The following is a 15,879-nucleotide window of genomic DNA, read 5'->3' as shown; positions in this document are numbered from 1 at the left end:
AAAAATCCTTGACTCACATTTTCTTTCCTTGAGCTTCTTAAATATATTACCCCATGTTCTTTTGGCAGAAAGCACTGTCATTAAAAAAAGTTTGATGACAATCTGACTTTTCTTTCCTTTAACGGTGACTTGGTCTTTTTCCCTAGATTCAACTTTTTTTCTTTACCTCCAAACTCTAAGTGCTTTAATAGAATATCTGTCTTGGCTGCCTAAGAAGTTGATTTTCCTTGGTCTGAATAAATGCCTTTCAATGTGTAGTTTCAGGCAAGAGTTCTGGAGCTATAGTTTTAAATATTTGTTCTTTCACTGCTAATAGTTTTCTTTCTTGGGCCTTCTATTATAAGTACATCGGATTTTCTTCCAAGCTCCCATTTTCTCTGGTATCTTTTTCATCTCTTACTTCATATCCTTTGGATTCTTGAAGGTTTTCACTTTTCCATCTTCTATTTCTCTGAAGATGTTACCTGGGGGTTTCTGTGCCCTGGTGTTCCTTGCAGTTCAGTCTCCATCCCCTAAATGAGCTTTTCTTTCACGTGTAATTCGCACCTTTTACTCTTCAGCTCCCGTTACAAATCTCTCGTCTCTACTCATCTTACTTCTGAGTTTATGATTTATTTTGTTCTTTCATAGTGCCTCTTATTTTTTAATTTCTTTTAGTTCACTGTGAAACACGTGTAAGTTTGTTTATCTGGTGGAACTTTAATACCTATAGACATTATTCTGCTTATTCTTTTACATATAAAATTATATATACACATATAAAATTATATATATATTATATGTATATATATATAATTACATAGAAAAGAAACTGTAATAATTATAATAAATATAAATTAGATTATTCCACTTACATATTACATAGAAATTACACACGTTATATATAATTATGTATTAGAAAATTATAATGTCTACAGGCAATAAAAGCACAGTAAATAACCAGATAAAAATTGAGATGCTTTTTCTTATACTCTTAGGGAGAGAGGGGAGCATAGTTTTTTTTAGCTTCATGGCCCTAGAGCTCCTGGTTCTGTGATTTTCCTCCAGGGTTTGAAACATGGCCTCTTATCATTTTACAGGATCTATCGATTCTGCTTACCTCCCCCCACTTTTGCTGTCTCCTTCTCTCTCCTTTGTCCCTATCTCCCCTGCTCAATCCATATTCTATTCCTCAGAGGAGGGCTTTGACCTGCAAGGGAGCTTTATTTGGTTAGTTATAAAAGTCCACAGGGCCAAGGTTGCTCCAGAAACATCCAAATTTACCAGGCTTCCTTTGGTAAGTTTGGCCCACCACGCTTTCCAGTGAGAATTTGTTACTGGTTTTCAGAGACAACAGAAATCACACCGCCTTCCCTCCACTTCCTCCTGTCCATTTCCTGATACTGTATGTACAGATAACTTATCACCTAGCTTGTTTTAGATACATTATCTGTACGTTCAGGGTTTTACCACTCATAACTCTGCCTGTACTTATCTGGAGATTCAAAGAGATTGAAAATTATTTCTTTCTGATAACTTGTTTCTCCCTAAATTTTTAATAATAACAGGTGATCTACCTCAAAACAACTAGTTCTAAAACCAAATGCTCAACTTCTCAATTCTACAATATAGAGACAAAAAAAATTCATTCCTATAAAGAATATACAGTAAGTATCTGTATAATTATGAATTAAGAACAACTAGTCAAAACCTATCATCAGATTTAAATGCTTATATTTCTGCATAAAAACTGATGCTGGAATGATGAACCATTCTCTTTCTAGCAAAGATCAACCTGAATAAAAATTTTGGGAGCATGAAACCCAGTCTTCTCAAAAAGTCAGTCCTGCCTTTGATTTAAAAATTCTGTAGCTTAAGATATCTCTGGGACCATTTCCAGGAGCACATATGTAATTTACAGTGTCTGACTGCTTACTGCCAATAATCCTTCTGTTCATCCCACTTTTATGATCAATGCAGGAGATACCAATTTGAGGAAAAAAAAGATCATATCCCATTTTCTACCAATGAAAGTCAAATCCAGATGTATCTGTGTGAAAGACATCTATACTCAGGTTTACGTATTTTAAACATGAACTGAGATCTAAGTTTAGACTCTTTGTTATTGTAGAAAATTGAAAGTCTAGCTTACAAAAAATATAATTAGCCTAAGGCTAGTGGTAACCTTTCAAACTTAATAATCCATAAAATTTTTCAAGCCCTTCTCAACTCTCAAATTATATTACCTATGCATAGAACAAAGACTTTGTCTATTCTTATCAACAATCACATCCCAGTTCTTTGCATCCAGTAGAGGCTCAATTAGAAATTTGCTAAATGAAGAGTAAAAGCATTTTCTATACCCCCTTGAGTTGAATATATTATGTGTTCCACAGAAAATAGCAGAGTCCTCATAAATAACGGCAGGGCCATTAGTAAAACTTAAATATTTGAACAGACTTGAAAGGCTTCATCCCACCTTGGAATTGGAAGTGGACTCCAAGAAACAAAGTCTGTTGCCAAACCCTTCTGCTGCCAAACATAGTTTCTGCTGTTCTTTGTGGATGGTTGCGGTACACTGCAGAACCACTTCGTCATCCTGCAAAGGGGGAGAAAAAGAGAAAAACAAAGTGAGATTTGACATGACTACACAGCCTAACTCAGATCCAGAAGAACATGGCTTTAGTGCAGTTTAAAAATCTGAGCCAAATGTAAACACTACTGTCCAAAAAAAAAAAAAAAAAAACCCCTACAAAATCAATTCTAAAGTACTTTTTATTTGCAAAAAATGTAACTGGATGGGGGAAAAGGAAGGAACTATAGTCACTGAAGGTTTTCTCACTGTCCTTACTGATCCCCAGAGGCAACCTGTATGGATAACAGTACAATACAGGATTTTCACATTAGCACTCTGACACACTGTTTTAATCATCAAAATTAACAAAAAAAAATTGTCTTACATATTCCTAGGACATCAAGTATCAAGAATGGAACAGATTTGGCTGCAAGCGGTGGCTCATGCCTGTAATCCTAGCGCTCTGGGAGGCCGAGGCAGGCGGATTGTTTGAGCTCAGGAGTTCGAGACCAGCCTGAGCAAGAGCAAGACCGCGTCTCTACTAAAAATAGAAAGAAATTATCTGGACAACTAAAAATATATATACAAAAAATTAGCCAGGCATGGTGGCAGCTGTAGTCCCAGCTACTCGGGAGGCTGAGGCAGGAGGATCACTTGAGCCCAGGAGTTTGAGGTTGCTGTGAGCTAAGCTGACGCCACAGCACTCTGGCCCAGGCAACAGAGTGAGACTCTGTCTCAAAAAAGAATGGAACAGATAGCGGGCCCACACATCATTGCAAAACTCACACAGGAAAATAGGTCAATAACAGAACCTCTAGGTTCAAATTGACCATAAAAGTCAACTTAGTTCAACCACACACTGGCTGCTTGATCATATTTGAAATGATTCTGGGTTGCTTAAAAAATGTATGGAGACACAATGTTAGTTCAAGCCTCTGAAATCCAACTGGCTTCCAATCAGTTAATCAACCAGGATCGCACAGGAAAAGATGATAAACAGGATGACCCATGAGTTTAGGCAGCATCAGTACTGCAGGAGGCATGGACTTCAGAACGACCAAGATCTAGATTCCCATCCCAGCTCTGCCATGTACGAGGTTATGTGACCTTAGGCAAAGTAGTGAATCTCTAAAATGATGAAGCAACTCAGACAAAGCGCTGTACCCAATGACTAACATACAAAAGACACTAAATAGACACTCAGTAAATGGAAGATATAGTTATCATTTTTTAACAAAGTATCACACTTTAACAAGTTCTAAGAGACAAGCGCCCAAAATGTCTAACCATTTATATTTTGACATTTCACCCTCAAAGAAACAGAAGAACACACAACAGAGTAGTAAAAGAAGAAAGGTAGTCATCAACCCTTTTAAATTAGGGACATACAAGTGTTTCCTAGAAGCCCTGCTCCAAAGTAGAATGACAGAGCAGAGGTCATGCAATATGACAAATCTTCAAAAGCAGAAAATAAGGGGTTTTTGGCTAATCTAAAGGATATGTTATATAAATTGTAAAAGTGCGACTCTCATTTGTATTTAAAACCTCCATAATGCGATGTATTTGCCTTTCTTCCCTATAAGGTAGCAACAATACATAAAAGCTTAGTTTATAGCACCAGCCTTTAAAAAAACTCCTAACTGCCCCTCCTGGTGCACACTGATTTCCAGTGAAAATTCAACATTTTATTTAAAAAGTCATTTGCTAAAAAAATAGCATTTTTATATACTGATTATATCTGAATATAATTTCATGTTAAGCCTAGCTGTCCTAAAAAATCATGAAGACTTTTGGAGCTTATCTAATCTGCAAGATCAAAGAAATGCTGTGTCCCAAATATGTGACATTGTGTTCCAAAAAAGAACTGAGACTTGTGCTGATGTGCTCAAGGCCTTGCCAAACCCCCAGGGTCTTCCACAATCTTGTCTCACTTAGGCTATGGAACCAACTCCAATATGCAAACTACACTCTTGGGTAAGGTGGGCTCTTTTGGATGCTGCAGGCTACCTAAACACGACTTAGTGAATAATTACTTTAATGTACTAACTAGAGACAGTTTGGGAATGGGAACCATTCGGGAATGAAAATAAGAAAAGAGAGTAAGATAGGAGGGCAGGTAGGGGAAATCAAACCGCAGGGATACGGGACAAGTGCTACTCAGTAAGCCCAGAAAGAAGAGAAGGTTCATTGTATTTACCACAATATAGCGCATGCCAGTCCTGGCCATTAGCTTATCTAATCCTCACTATCTCCCTGTGATATAAAGATTATTCACACATGGATAGATGAGGAAAATGAGAAACAAAGTCACTTATGACTCACAGAGGGCTTATTATACATATTTTTAGGAACTGATCATTAAACCTAAATTATCGGAATCTAAAGAAATAAGCCCCACACTGCTTCTAGAGACTCAACTGATTTTCACCTAGTTTATTATTATCTATAAAAGTGCTTTTCCATCTTTACTGTGCACCCTGTCACCCGTGGATCTCGTTAAAATGCAGATTCTGATTCTGTAGGTCTTGGGTGGGGCTGATTCTGCATTTCTAACAAGCTGTCAATTATTGAATGTAAGAGCCAAGCTCTGAGGATCTGGGATCCACACTGAGACCCAGAAAGGATATAGATCCTAAAAAAGATATGCGTCATCTCCTAGAGGAGTTTGGAGACCATCAATAACAGGTGAATATTAAAGTAAGTCTGTGTACACTGATCAAAATCAGAAATTAAGACTTTGCCAGTTTACCTGGGAGCTATTTTTACTTTACTTTCCAGTAAGCAAAGGGTTCCTTTTATCAGAAAGCAAAATACACCAAAAGTCTGGTGAACCAAACACCAAGTCACAAACCACCTGCCAGCTGTCTTTAATTAACCCACCATTCATCTCAAAGCACACTTTCTCTCCAGAATCAGCATGGTTTGAGAGCACGCAGACTCTGCATTTGAGAGGTTTATGATAAATAGCTTAACTTTTTTCTATTTATTGTTTCCCATGTGTAACAAATCTGGTTATTTGTGAGCACAGATACAATGTATATATAAGGATATTACTATCTGCACGCACACACACGTACACAATCCATTTTCTATTGCAAGAATAAAGATTAACATTACCTAACACTAATGGGATCCACTAATGGGTTAACACTGCTCAGTTAAGAGAACAATAAAGATATATTTGATGTATGTCTTCTTGGGTCACAAGGATTCTTCCAATTCAGTCTTCTCTACTCAGCCCCTGATGTGTAGACTCCTAACTCACATTTCTTGCTTTTGCATTTTGGTTGCATGTGTCAATGGTGTATCTGAGTGCTTGGATGCACACAATGACCACCATTTTTCTCACCTTGGCCCATAAAAGCTAAAATCACCCTTAAATATTCACCCTTGACTGTACTTTATTTATCTTTTGAGTTCCTACGTCTTATGCCCCAGTGCCTTGCTGAGGCAACAAATTTAGACTCAATTCATGAGAAATCATATTCCATCACCAAAATGTTACAAAGATGGATTCTACTTAATGTTCCAGTATTTCACTTTCAAAAATTTCAAAACCTAACTGTTAATTAATTGTGAATGGCTAGCATGATAATAAGATATTAGTATCTTGCTGTTCCTGAAAACACTGGAACCTATACTGCTCCCCATTTTATAAAACAAACAAATTTACAAATTCTGGATGAAATAATAAATTACAAAAAAAGAAATCTTTTAGAAGAAAACTCATGAACAGCTAAATAAATGGCAGTGCTTAAACAAAGGGTGACATGAAGCTTACAGTCACCAAGTCCTATTGATCCTACTTCATCAATACCTTTCAAATCGATCAATTTGTCATCGCCCTAGCCTAAGCTACCAGCATCTCTTATTTAGACATCTTTGAAATCCACTGAATGGTTTTCCACACTGAAAACCACCTTCCGATGGCCCTTCATCTTGAGTTTACACCATCAACCTGGTCTATACTCTGTCCTGGCTTCACACCCTTCCTTGGCTTCCCATTGGTCTAAGGAAAAAGATCAAAAATTCCTTTAGCCTACAAGGCCCTGCGTTGTATGGTCTGGAGCCAACCCAGCATTTTCTCCAACCAACCTTCCTTCATTCCTATGCTCCTACAGCACTTTTGCACACGCTATTAAACCCTCTTCTCCTTCCTCTAGTTCATACCTACCCATCTTTCCCGGCAGCCTTTCCAGGGGTGAGCCTTCCCTGACCCACCAAGCCAAGTCCATTCCTTTGTTTTGTGCTGCTATAACATTATATTCTTTCCTTTAGTTTCCTCATTTGTCATTATGCATTGATTTGTGTAATTATTAGATTAATGTCTGATTATTAAACTGACTGTGTTATTACTTAGAATTATAGCCCCAATATCTAGCATAACATCAGGTATATAAAAGGGTTGAATGACTGAATACAAGAACAAACAGTACCCAACATTTATAATAAATTAATACTCCTAAATTAGCATCACCCTTTGACTGAATTGTTCACTTTGGACATTGCACTTCAAGAACCAAGTTGGGCCGGGTGCGGTGGCTCACACCTGTAATCCTAGCACTCTGGGAGGCTGAGGCAGAAGGATCGCTCAAGGTCAGGAGTTCGAGACCAGCCTGAGCAAGAGCAAGACCCCCATCTCTACTAAAAGAAAAATAGAAATTATATGAACAACTAAAAATATATAGAGAAAAAATTAGCCAGGCATGGTGGCACATGCCTGTAGTCCCAGCTACTCAGGAGGCTGAGACAGAAGGATCGCTTGAGCCCAGGAGTTTGAGGTTGCTGTGAGCTAGGCTGACGCCATGGCACTCTAGCCTGGGCAACAGAGCAAGACTCTGTCTCAAAAAAAAAAATAAAAAAATAAAAAATAAAGAACCAAGTTGAACATGAGAGCTTCCTCAGTACTGAAGGAATCCTGCCTTCCCCAGATCACCATAACCATATCAAAAGATTGGCCAAATGAGAAATTTTAGCTACAATGCAGACAAACACAGACCTTAACAAAGACAGTAGATAAAGCCTGTAGATTTGAGAATGTCTAGGGCTGACAATACACCAGCTGATCTCAGGACAAAAGAAGGAAGATAGAAAACTTTTAATCAGGGGATGTTAAGTGGTCTGGGGGACTAGAGGTAGAGAGAATAAGAAAGCACGTGAAAGAGAAAGCCGCCCAAAGCTTAGGGATAGTAACATCTACATGCTGAGGCAGGATGGTGACGGGGGGGCAGTGGGGGGGGGGATGGAGAAAGGGGAGAAGATGTTCAGGGGTAAATTATTGGAGAGAGAGTTAGTTTAGTAATTTTGAGCAAAGCTAGCTTGGTTGTGGCTCACACACCTGTGAGGCCACACACATGTGGGAAAATGAATTCCATGGGTACCTAATTTAAAATGGCAGCCCCTATCACCCTAAAACCCTTTTGTTGCTTTTTTTCTCCCTGTGTTATCACTACCTGGCATTATAATATATAGCTATTTGCTTTTATAAAACTGTCTGATCCTCCCCCACTGGAATTCAAGTTCTATAAGGAAAAGACTTTGTCGTATTTACTAATGGTTATCACAAAGGCCACCAAGAATGCTGGCTCAGGAGAAGCCCTCCATCAAGAGGTATCTGTTGAATGAGTGGGTAGATGAACATATGACCTCTAATCACATTCCATCCACATATGGGGTGGCATTTAGGGCAGTTTCTGCTTTTTTATTATAACAAATAAGTATCAGGCAAAAGATACGCAATTCCTTCAACACTAACATCTTGGAGCACGCACCTGAGCACTTTCTTTACCATCTCCCCATGTCACTTCCATGTCACTTTCCTAATTGATGTTTAATAACAAGGAACAGAATTTATAAACCCTGATAGTGGTAAGTTACTTGCAGACAGAAATCACTTCCTTCCAATTACACAGACCAAATTCTATCCATCTGTGTGGGTTCCCATGGTATTGGGAGCTGTGTGAGAACACAGAGAAGGTCTGTTTTGTTCCCGGGTGTTTATATCACCACTGTCTAACACTGCGCCGGCAATTATAATGCACTCAATAAATAATTGGCTCTCACAATCCACCTGAAGATCATTCATAAATATGTGCTGTCATGCTGACAGATGCAGCCTGTTTTTAGATTGGCCAAGGTAAGATTCTATTTAATTTCCAATCAAAGCTAGGATGCCATGATCCCATTAAGTGATTTTTATGGTTTCATGCAGCCAGGAAATAGTGCGATATTGGAGGAAAATTACCAATCCTGTCTATTACAGCTGTGACAAATTTTAATGTACCATAAGCATCTATAGCATCAATACAAAACCCAACTGCATCACTAGAAAAAAGCAACGTGGTCCCCGGTTTTCCCCCTATTTCCACATAAACATAATAAAATTTTGATTACCACAATGCTCTTCCCATACATAATCCAAGCAAATCAATCATATTATATTCTCAGAAACTCAACCCATGCTCTTAATAACTCTGGTCATTAAAAAATCCCTTATATCACGACAAGTGTTTTCCTTAAATTCCTACTGTTTGACCTCCAAGAGGTTTAACCAGGTTTGGACTTTCTGTAACTGGTTCTCTCGCTAAGTCTTGAAAATTTTTCCACAATTACCTTCAACTCTGTAAGTTCACCACATGTATCTTATTGTGTGACTACCTACCCAGCAGGTCAGCTCACACTCCATGAAAAACGGGTGCCCAACGAAAATAAATGCTTTAGTTAAAAACCTAACACAAAATCATATCATCATCCATTTTAAACCACTGCACATAGCAAATGCTCAATAAATCTATGTTGGGTTGAAATCTTTTTGTTGAATTCTCTTGTATATTTTCTGTAACTTTAAAACTCTTTAGAACACAGACCTAATATTTATGGGAAGAAAGGCCAAAACTAGAACACTAGAATATTCTATACAATTGTGTGATGAGTAAATAAGGCATGATTTCTACAACAAATGTTGCCAAGTCTGCCAGAATAGCATAACATGGCAAATAATTCTCAAACAACAAGATCAACAGCTTCTTTCAAATATTCATTCATCATTTAACAAATATTTACTCAGGATGCAAAATATACTAGGAAATGGGCTAGAGTACAGTGACATCATGGTAGCTCACTGCAACCTCAAACTCCTCGGCTCAAGCGATCCTCCTGCCTCAGCCTCCCGAGTAGCTGGGACCACAGGTGTGCGCCACCAAGCTCAGCTGATTTTGTTTCTACTTTCAGTAGAGGCAAGGTCTGGGTCTTGCTCAGGCTGGTCTCGAACTCCTGAGCTCAAGAGATCCTCCCACAGTGCTAGGATTATAGCTGTCAGCCACCATGCGCAGCCTATTTTTTTCTTATCGCAAATAAGTAGTTAACAGAACAAATAAATTGAGATAATTTTTTAAAAAGACGACAACATTTTTAAACTTTCACTGAGTTCATATTTATTCACTTAAAAATACAGGCATTCCTCCATTTGCACATTATACAGGACCATAAAAATGACTGTCTTCAGATGACCTTTGGGAAAATTATGATTGTTTACAAGAGTCCCATGACCTTTAAAAATTTTTGTCCAAACATTAAACTCTCTTACTATGATTTATAAATGTACAGACAAATGAAAAGAACAGGAAAACTAAAATTTATTTAGCACGCTATAATTTAGAACATTGGAAACACTGAGGATGAGAGTGTTTTATTTCTTTGTAGAACACTATGGTCCTCCCTTCTCCTTCCCATAATGTAACCCTCCACGCAGCAAGAGCGTCTTTTCTATGTCTTGGCAAATTGTCACATTTCTGCATTTGGATCAGCTTCTAGCATTTTCTCCTTTGGGCTTTTAACATGGTAAAATAACTCGGGGAGTTCCTTTCATGTGAAAATTTTCAGCTGGTGTCATTTTCTCTGGGACATCTTCATCCTTTTGGTCATAGCCATTCTCCTCATTTATGTCGGTAAGTTCACCTTCGCTAAGTTGCTCTGGCTGTGTATCTAGCATCTTTTAAAGGGTGGCACTGTCCACATTCCACACCCAGATAATCCTCATACAATTCGTTTTATGTTCAGCTGGAACTTCAGTTCCAGTGTTATCAGTGTTTGTTTCTCTGATGCACTTTCATCTGTGTTGCCAATTCCCACTTATCCATTTTTGTAAAAGGTCCCATGCATTGACCACTGGGAGACAAGGAGGTAACACAGCTACACTCTTTGCTGTCTGTGCATGAACTGAATAACCGATGCACAGATCACTGACAGATTCTGAAACAAGTGACATGACTTGTCACTGATCATTACGTGCATCTATTATTGGATGGTGATTCATATTCATAGTGTTGTGACACTACAGAAAAAAATCTTGGCTTCCCCTTAGTGACAGTTTTATGTGCAGTGATATGATCCCACTGGCACTGCAGTGTGACCAACTAGTCCTCAGTTCTCCACCAGTGGATGAACAAAACATCCTCCCCCATCCCTTCCTGCACTCGGAAGTGTTTTTTGTTGTTTGTTTGTTTGTTTTTAGAGATGGGGTCTCGCTCTGTCACCCAGGCTGGAATGCAGTGGCGTGATCATAGCTCATTGTAGCCTTGAACTCCTGAGCTTGAACAATCCTTCCGCCTCAGGTTCCTGAGTAGCTGGGACTATAGGTGTGTGTCACCATGCCTTGCTAGTTCTTCTATTTTTTTTTTTTTTTTTTTTTTTTTTTGTAGAGATAGGGTCTCACTATGTTGCCCAGGCTGGATTCAAACTCCTGGCCTCAAGTAATCCTCCCGCCTCGATCTCCCAAAGTGCTGGGATTAGAGGCATGAGCAACAATGTATTCAGCCTTACTCATGTTTTACGGGTCTGTGAAAAAGGCAAAGGTAGGGAAGAGAATTCCTCCCCTGTGCAAATTCAATGGGAGAAATTAAGTGCACTTTTCACATGTTTACTGTATATGCCTATCTCTGGCCTTTCATTAAGCAGAAGTAACAAAAGGATATTCCATTAGGAGGCTTAACTAGTCACGTCATGTAAGTAGTTTTATGCAAAGGGATAGCACCATCTTCTTTTAATCTGAAAAATAATATAGCTGCAGATATAACCTGTTGCTCTGTGCTGATAACTTTTACCTGAAAGTTTATATACAGAATGGCATGTTAAGAGATTACGAGCTATAAAGCCCATATGAACACTGTGCCTGGGTTTAAAAAAAAAAAAAAAATAGCTACAAAAACTAACCTGTTGCTCTGTGCTGATGACTTTTACCCAAAAGTTTATATAACAAAATGGCATGTTAAGAGATTATGGGTATGAGGCCGGTATTAACACTGTGCCTGGGTAATGTCAGCTTAAGAGGAGTTGGACAGAAACATCCAAATAGTGGTCACGATCAAGACGTCAGACCCTGCTTAATTTCCAACAGTCAGAAGTGGCAGCCGGCCAGACACAAGGCAGAAAGCACAATGCTGCCTCCGAATATATAAACATTTCATCGATGCCTTTCTATTCCTAGGTTAGTGGAAATAAACACTTCTATCAGAAAGGAACTATATTCTTTCATCTTTGATACACTAAATCAGGAAACCCTTCGGCGCTGAGCAAATTGACCGCACCAATAAACTCTAAGCAAACCCCTTGGCGTTCCCTGCGAGCTCAACTGTCACCAACCAACAAACCTAGAGTCTCAGCTGCTGTCCTTATGGGCTATCACCAGTCTCTGGTGACTGCAACTCTTAGCTTCCTTCCAACTAAGACTGAGCAAAAACAAAAGATTGAGACTTCTACAGAGAAGGTCTTGAATGACTTTCTTAAATGTCACAGAAACAAATAGGAACATGAGAGAAGATATAGATAAGCCACCAATAATGACCTCATTTTAATAGTTCTGTATTCTCCTTGGAATTTAACATGCCCAAAATGTAAATCTTTCTTTAATTCCCCCAAATTTTGCTATCGCCCATTGCTCCTTATCTCAATAAGTGGCCATGCCAAGCAAACAATAATTAATGCTAGACATTCTTATTAATGCATTAATTAATGCATTCTTATTATTTCCTTCTACTGATCGCTCTATTCCCGTAACCTGCCTGACATCACCCCCGCCGCAGTGCAAGTCAACTCCTTCTCAGGACCCATCAAGCCACACACGATCTACCTCCCGCCACCGTCTGCAGCACCCTCCCACATCACCCTCCACTCTGCTCACTGCAGCCCTTTGCTGCCTCGAGGCGGCTGCTTATTCTTCCCCTTTGCCAGAAAGTTCTTCCTCCCGATCTTTGCAAAACCTGCTCTGCCCCTTTCTAGACGTCTGTGTGAACACTGCGTGAAGGACCTGCCGACCCTGTTCATTCTGCATCCCTAGCCCCCGGCACATAGTAGACAGTCAATCGTCTATTTGAACAGTAAAAGACAGAATGAATACTTTCTATGCCTTTAAAAGGGAAAGGAGCTACCATTGAGCATATTCTAGAACTACCTTCTTCTCAGGGGCAGCTAAGAATCTTTAAGCATTTATTTATTTATTTTTTTATTTCAGCATATTATGGGGGTACAAAAGTTTAGGTTACATGTATTGCCCTTGCCCCCCCACCCCACCCCCTAATCAGAGCTTCAAGCATGTCCATCCCCTAGATGGTGAGCATCAAACCCATCCCCTCCCCACCGCCCCGGACATCTGCTCCACACCCGATCAATGTTATTCCTAAATGTGCTCTTAGGTGATGACCAGCGAAACCAATTTGATGGTAAGTACATGTGGTGCTTGTTTTTCCATTCTTGGGATACTTCACTTAGTAGAATGGGTTCCAGCTCCATCCAGGAAAATACAAGAGGTGCTATATCACCATTGTTTCTTATAGCTGAGTAGGTCTCCATGGTATACATATACCACATTTTATTAATCCACTCATGTATTGATGGACGCTTGGGTTATTTCCACATCTTTGCAATTGTGAATTGTGCTGCTATCAACCTTCGAGTGCAGATGTCTTTTTTATAGAATGTCTTTTGTTCTTTTGGGTAGATGCCCAGTAATGGGGTTGCTGGATCAAATGGTAGTTCTGCTTGTGTCTGTTTAAGGTATCTCCATATTGCTTTCCTTATGTCCCAGGTACTCCACGGGATCTCACTGACATACCAAGGGAAGGCCTATGTTAGTTCATTTATCAATTTATACCTGTCTCATAGCACAGCACGTGGCAGAGAATGGACAGTCGATGGATGAGCAATGAAGAGTTCCATGAGTTAAGTATTATTACTATTAATACTATTACGATTACAGTACAGGTGAGTAAAAAGAGGCACTGTGAGAGCCAGTCACTTGCTCGTGGATACACAGCTGGCCAGTGGCCGAATGGGACTTCAACCCGAGTCCACCCAACTCCAGAATCCCTGCTGCTGACCTCGAGGCTACACCTCCCCTTGCAATGACATGAAGTCACTGCATGAAGAGACAAAGTATGAGCCTGTGATTTCCTCTTAGCAAATGTGTTTTGATTCGGGCTACAGTTAAGGGGAATAGTCCACGGTGTTACAGCTCTTGTAGAATTTGTCTAGCAGGTTTTCTAGTTTTTACTGGAAATAATTTATTTTATAATAAATGAATGAAAAATAATAAAGTGAATAGACCATAGACTTACTGTGTGCAGACTGAATTGTGGCAATAACAAAACCACATAAAAATTAAATGTATAGAAAACACCGAGCAAGTTTGTTTGAACAGAGGAGTGGCAGGCAATGGTGAGGTGGGAAAGAGAAGGTTGGCTGTATCGTAAATAGGTAATTAAAGTTGAGTCAATAATTAAAATTTAGACGAAGCAAGGGCAGTCTAAACTAATTCTACTCATTGAATTTTTAGCAAAGCAGAGAGAGAAGCAAAGTGTAAGAGGGAGATGAACACAGACAGAAGAGGAGAAAGTGGCCTTTTTCACCTTTCCTTTTAGAGATGGAAAAATACTAGATTTAAGCCTACTTTTCTGGGCTACTGTAGGAAGAGTGGATGCATTAGCATCTGCCATATCCTTTGGAATTCATTAAAGAACTTGACAAAACGCAAGTTGCTGGCTTAGAATTCAGCAGAGTGTCTTCCTCTTCAGCTACTGATTTCACAAGTTCCCATGTTACCCTAAAACCCAGGAAATGGCATAATAAACAGGAGAAGCAGAAAACCAAGGGAGGCGAAGGAGTCAAGGCCACAGTCGGCCCCAGATGCAGGCAAGAAGATGGTGACTCTGTAGGGAGCTTCAAAACGGTAACATACTGATGAAAAGTTGGTCTGCATTTCATAATCACCATGCGTCAGCAGTTCTAAAGATTGTCAGGGAATAAACTCTAAACCACCTGGCTCACTGCTGTCTCCACCACTTCCCCTCCTCCCGCGTGGTAGACCACAGAATATCAGAGCTGCAAAATCACTACAGGAACCCTAAACATACACACACACACACACCCCACTGGAGTAAACAGCACAATGAGAATATCACACAAATAACTTGCAGATGCAGATAGAATCCTACAATCTATCTGGTAGCAACCACAGGAGAACTGAGGTAGGTCAGGGTTGATGAACGCTTAAGACTACGTGAAAAATCCATTTCAGTATCATGAGATAACATATCCCATCTATTCTCCAGTGAAATTTGATTTCAAAATGTATTTAAAAAAAAAAAAAACTGAAACTGCCTTCCTAAATACCACCTAACATTTACTGATGGCAAACTATACTTCTTGATAGACACTAAGCAAAGAAGAAAGATTCCCAGAATCTGAGGCAAAGGAAATTTCTTTTTTCCTATGTTAGAAATCCTTGAAACTAAGTAAGTTTCTGAAATATTTTAACAGCTATGGTAAAAGAAAAATTGGGAATAGAAAATGCTGAAGAGAACTGAAGAGCCTAAAATGGCTTGAATAATGTACGTCACCTAGGTAGAAGCAAAACAATAGAAGCAGCTTATAAAAATTAAGCATTTAATGTGACCTTTATAATAAGAAAGATGGCATACAAGTAAAAAAATCGGGTCTAAAAAGACTGGACATATTTCAGGTATTGAAACTCAGTGTTTGTTTCATATATGATGGAGAATAACATTGACAGATACATTCGCCAAACGGTAACATCAACAAAAATGCATGTTCCTCTTTTCCACTTAAAAAAACAGCACGAATATAATCTATGCCTGTGTTCCCAGCTCTGAATGATCTTAATTTTCCCAGTTGGCATTGAAGATTGCCTCACTTAACAAAACTGCTGTTAAAATGCACCATAATATATGTGCTGAGTATAACAAAGTTATTCTGAACCTCTCACACCTACAGATAGAATAGGCCCAAAGAAATGGCCATTAAAGAAAATGAGT

General features: G+C 39.1%; 1 protein-coding gene and 1 non-coding gene across 2 annotated transcripts in view; one reads left to right on the top strand and one right to left on the bottom strand.

The window, feature by feature from the left end:
* RYR2 (ryanodine receptor 2) overlaps positions 1-15,879 on the bottom strand; it is a 467,985-nt gene that overhangs the window by 427,144 nt on the left and 24,962 nt on the right. Inside the window, exon 2 of the mRNA XM_069484586.1 lies at positions 2,459-2,578. Within this exon, the coding sequence (XP_069340687.1) occupies positions 2,459-2,578 (120 nt within the window). The remainder of the gene's footprint in view (positions 1-2,458; positions 2,579-15,879) is intronic.
* Positions 14,050-14,108, top strand: LOC138393531 (U7 small nuclear RNA). The gene has a single exon (XR_011235210.1). It is a non-coding gene; the product is annotated as a U7 small nuclear RNA (small nuclear RNA).

This window comes from Eulemur rufifrons, chromosome 11, assembly GCF_041146395.1.
Source record: "Eulemur rufifrons isolate Redbay chromosome 11, OSU_ERuf_1, whole genome shotgun sequence".
In the NCBI taxonomy this organism is placed as follows: Eukaryota; Metazoa; Chordata; class Mammalia; order Primates; family Lemuridae; genus Eulemur; species Eulemur rufifrons.
This window is presented reverse-complemented; position numbering and strand designations above follow the sequence as displayed.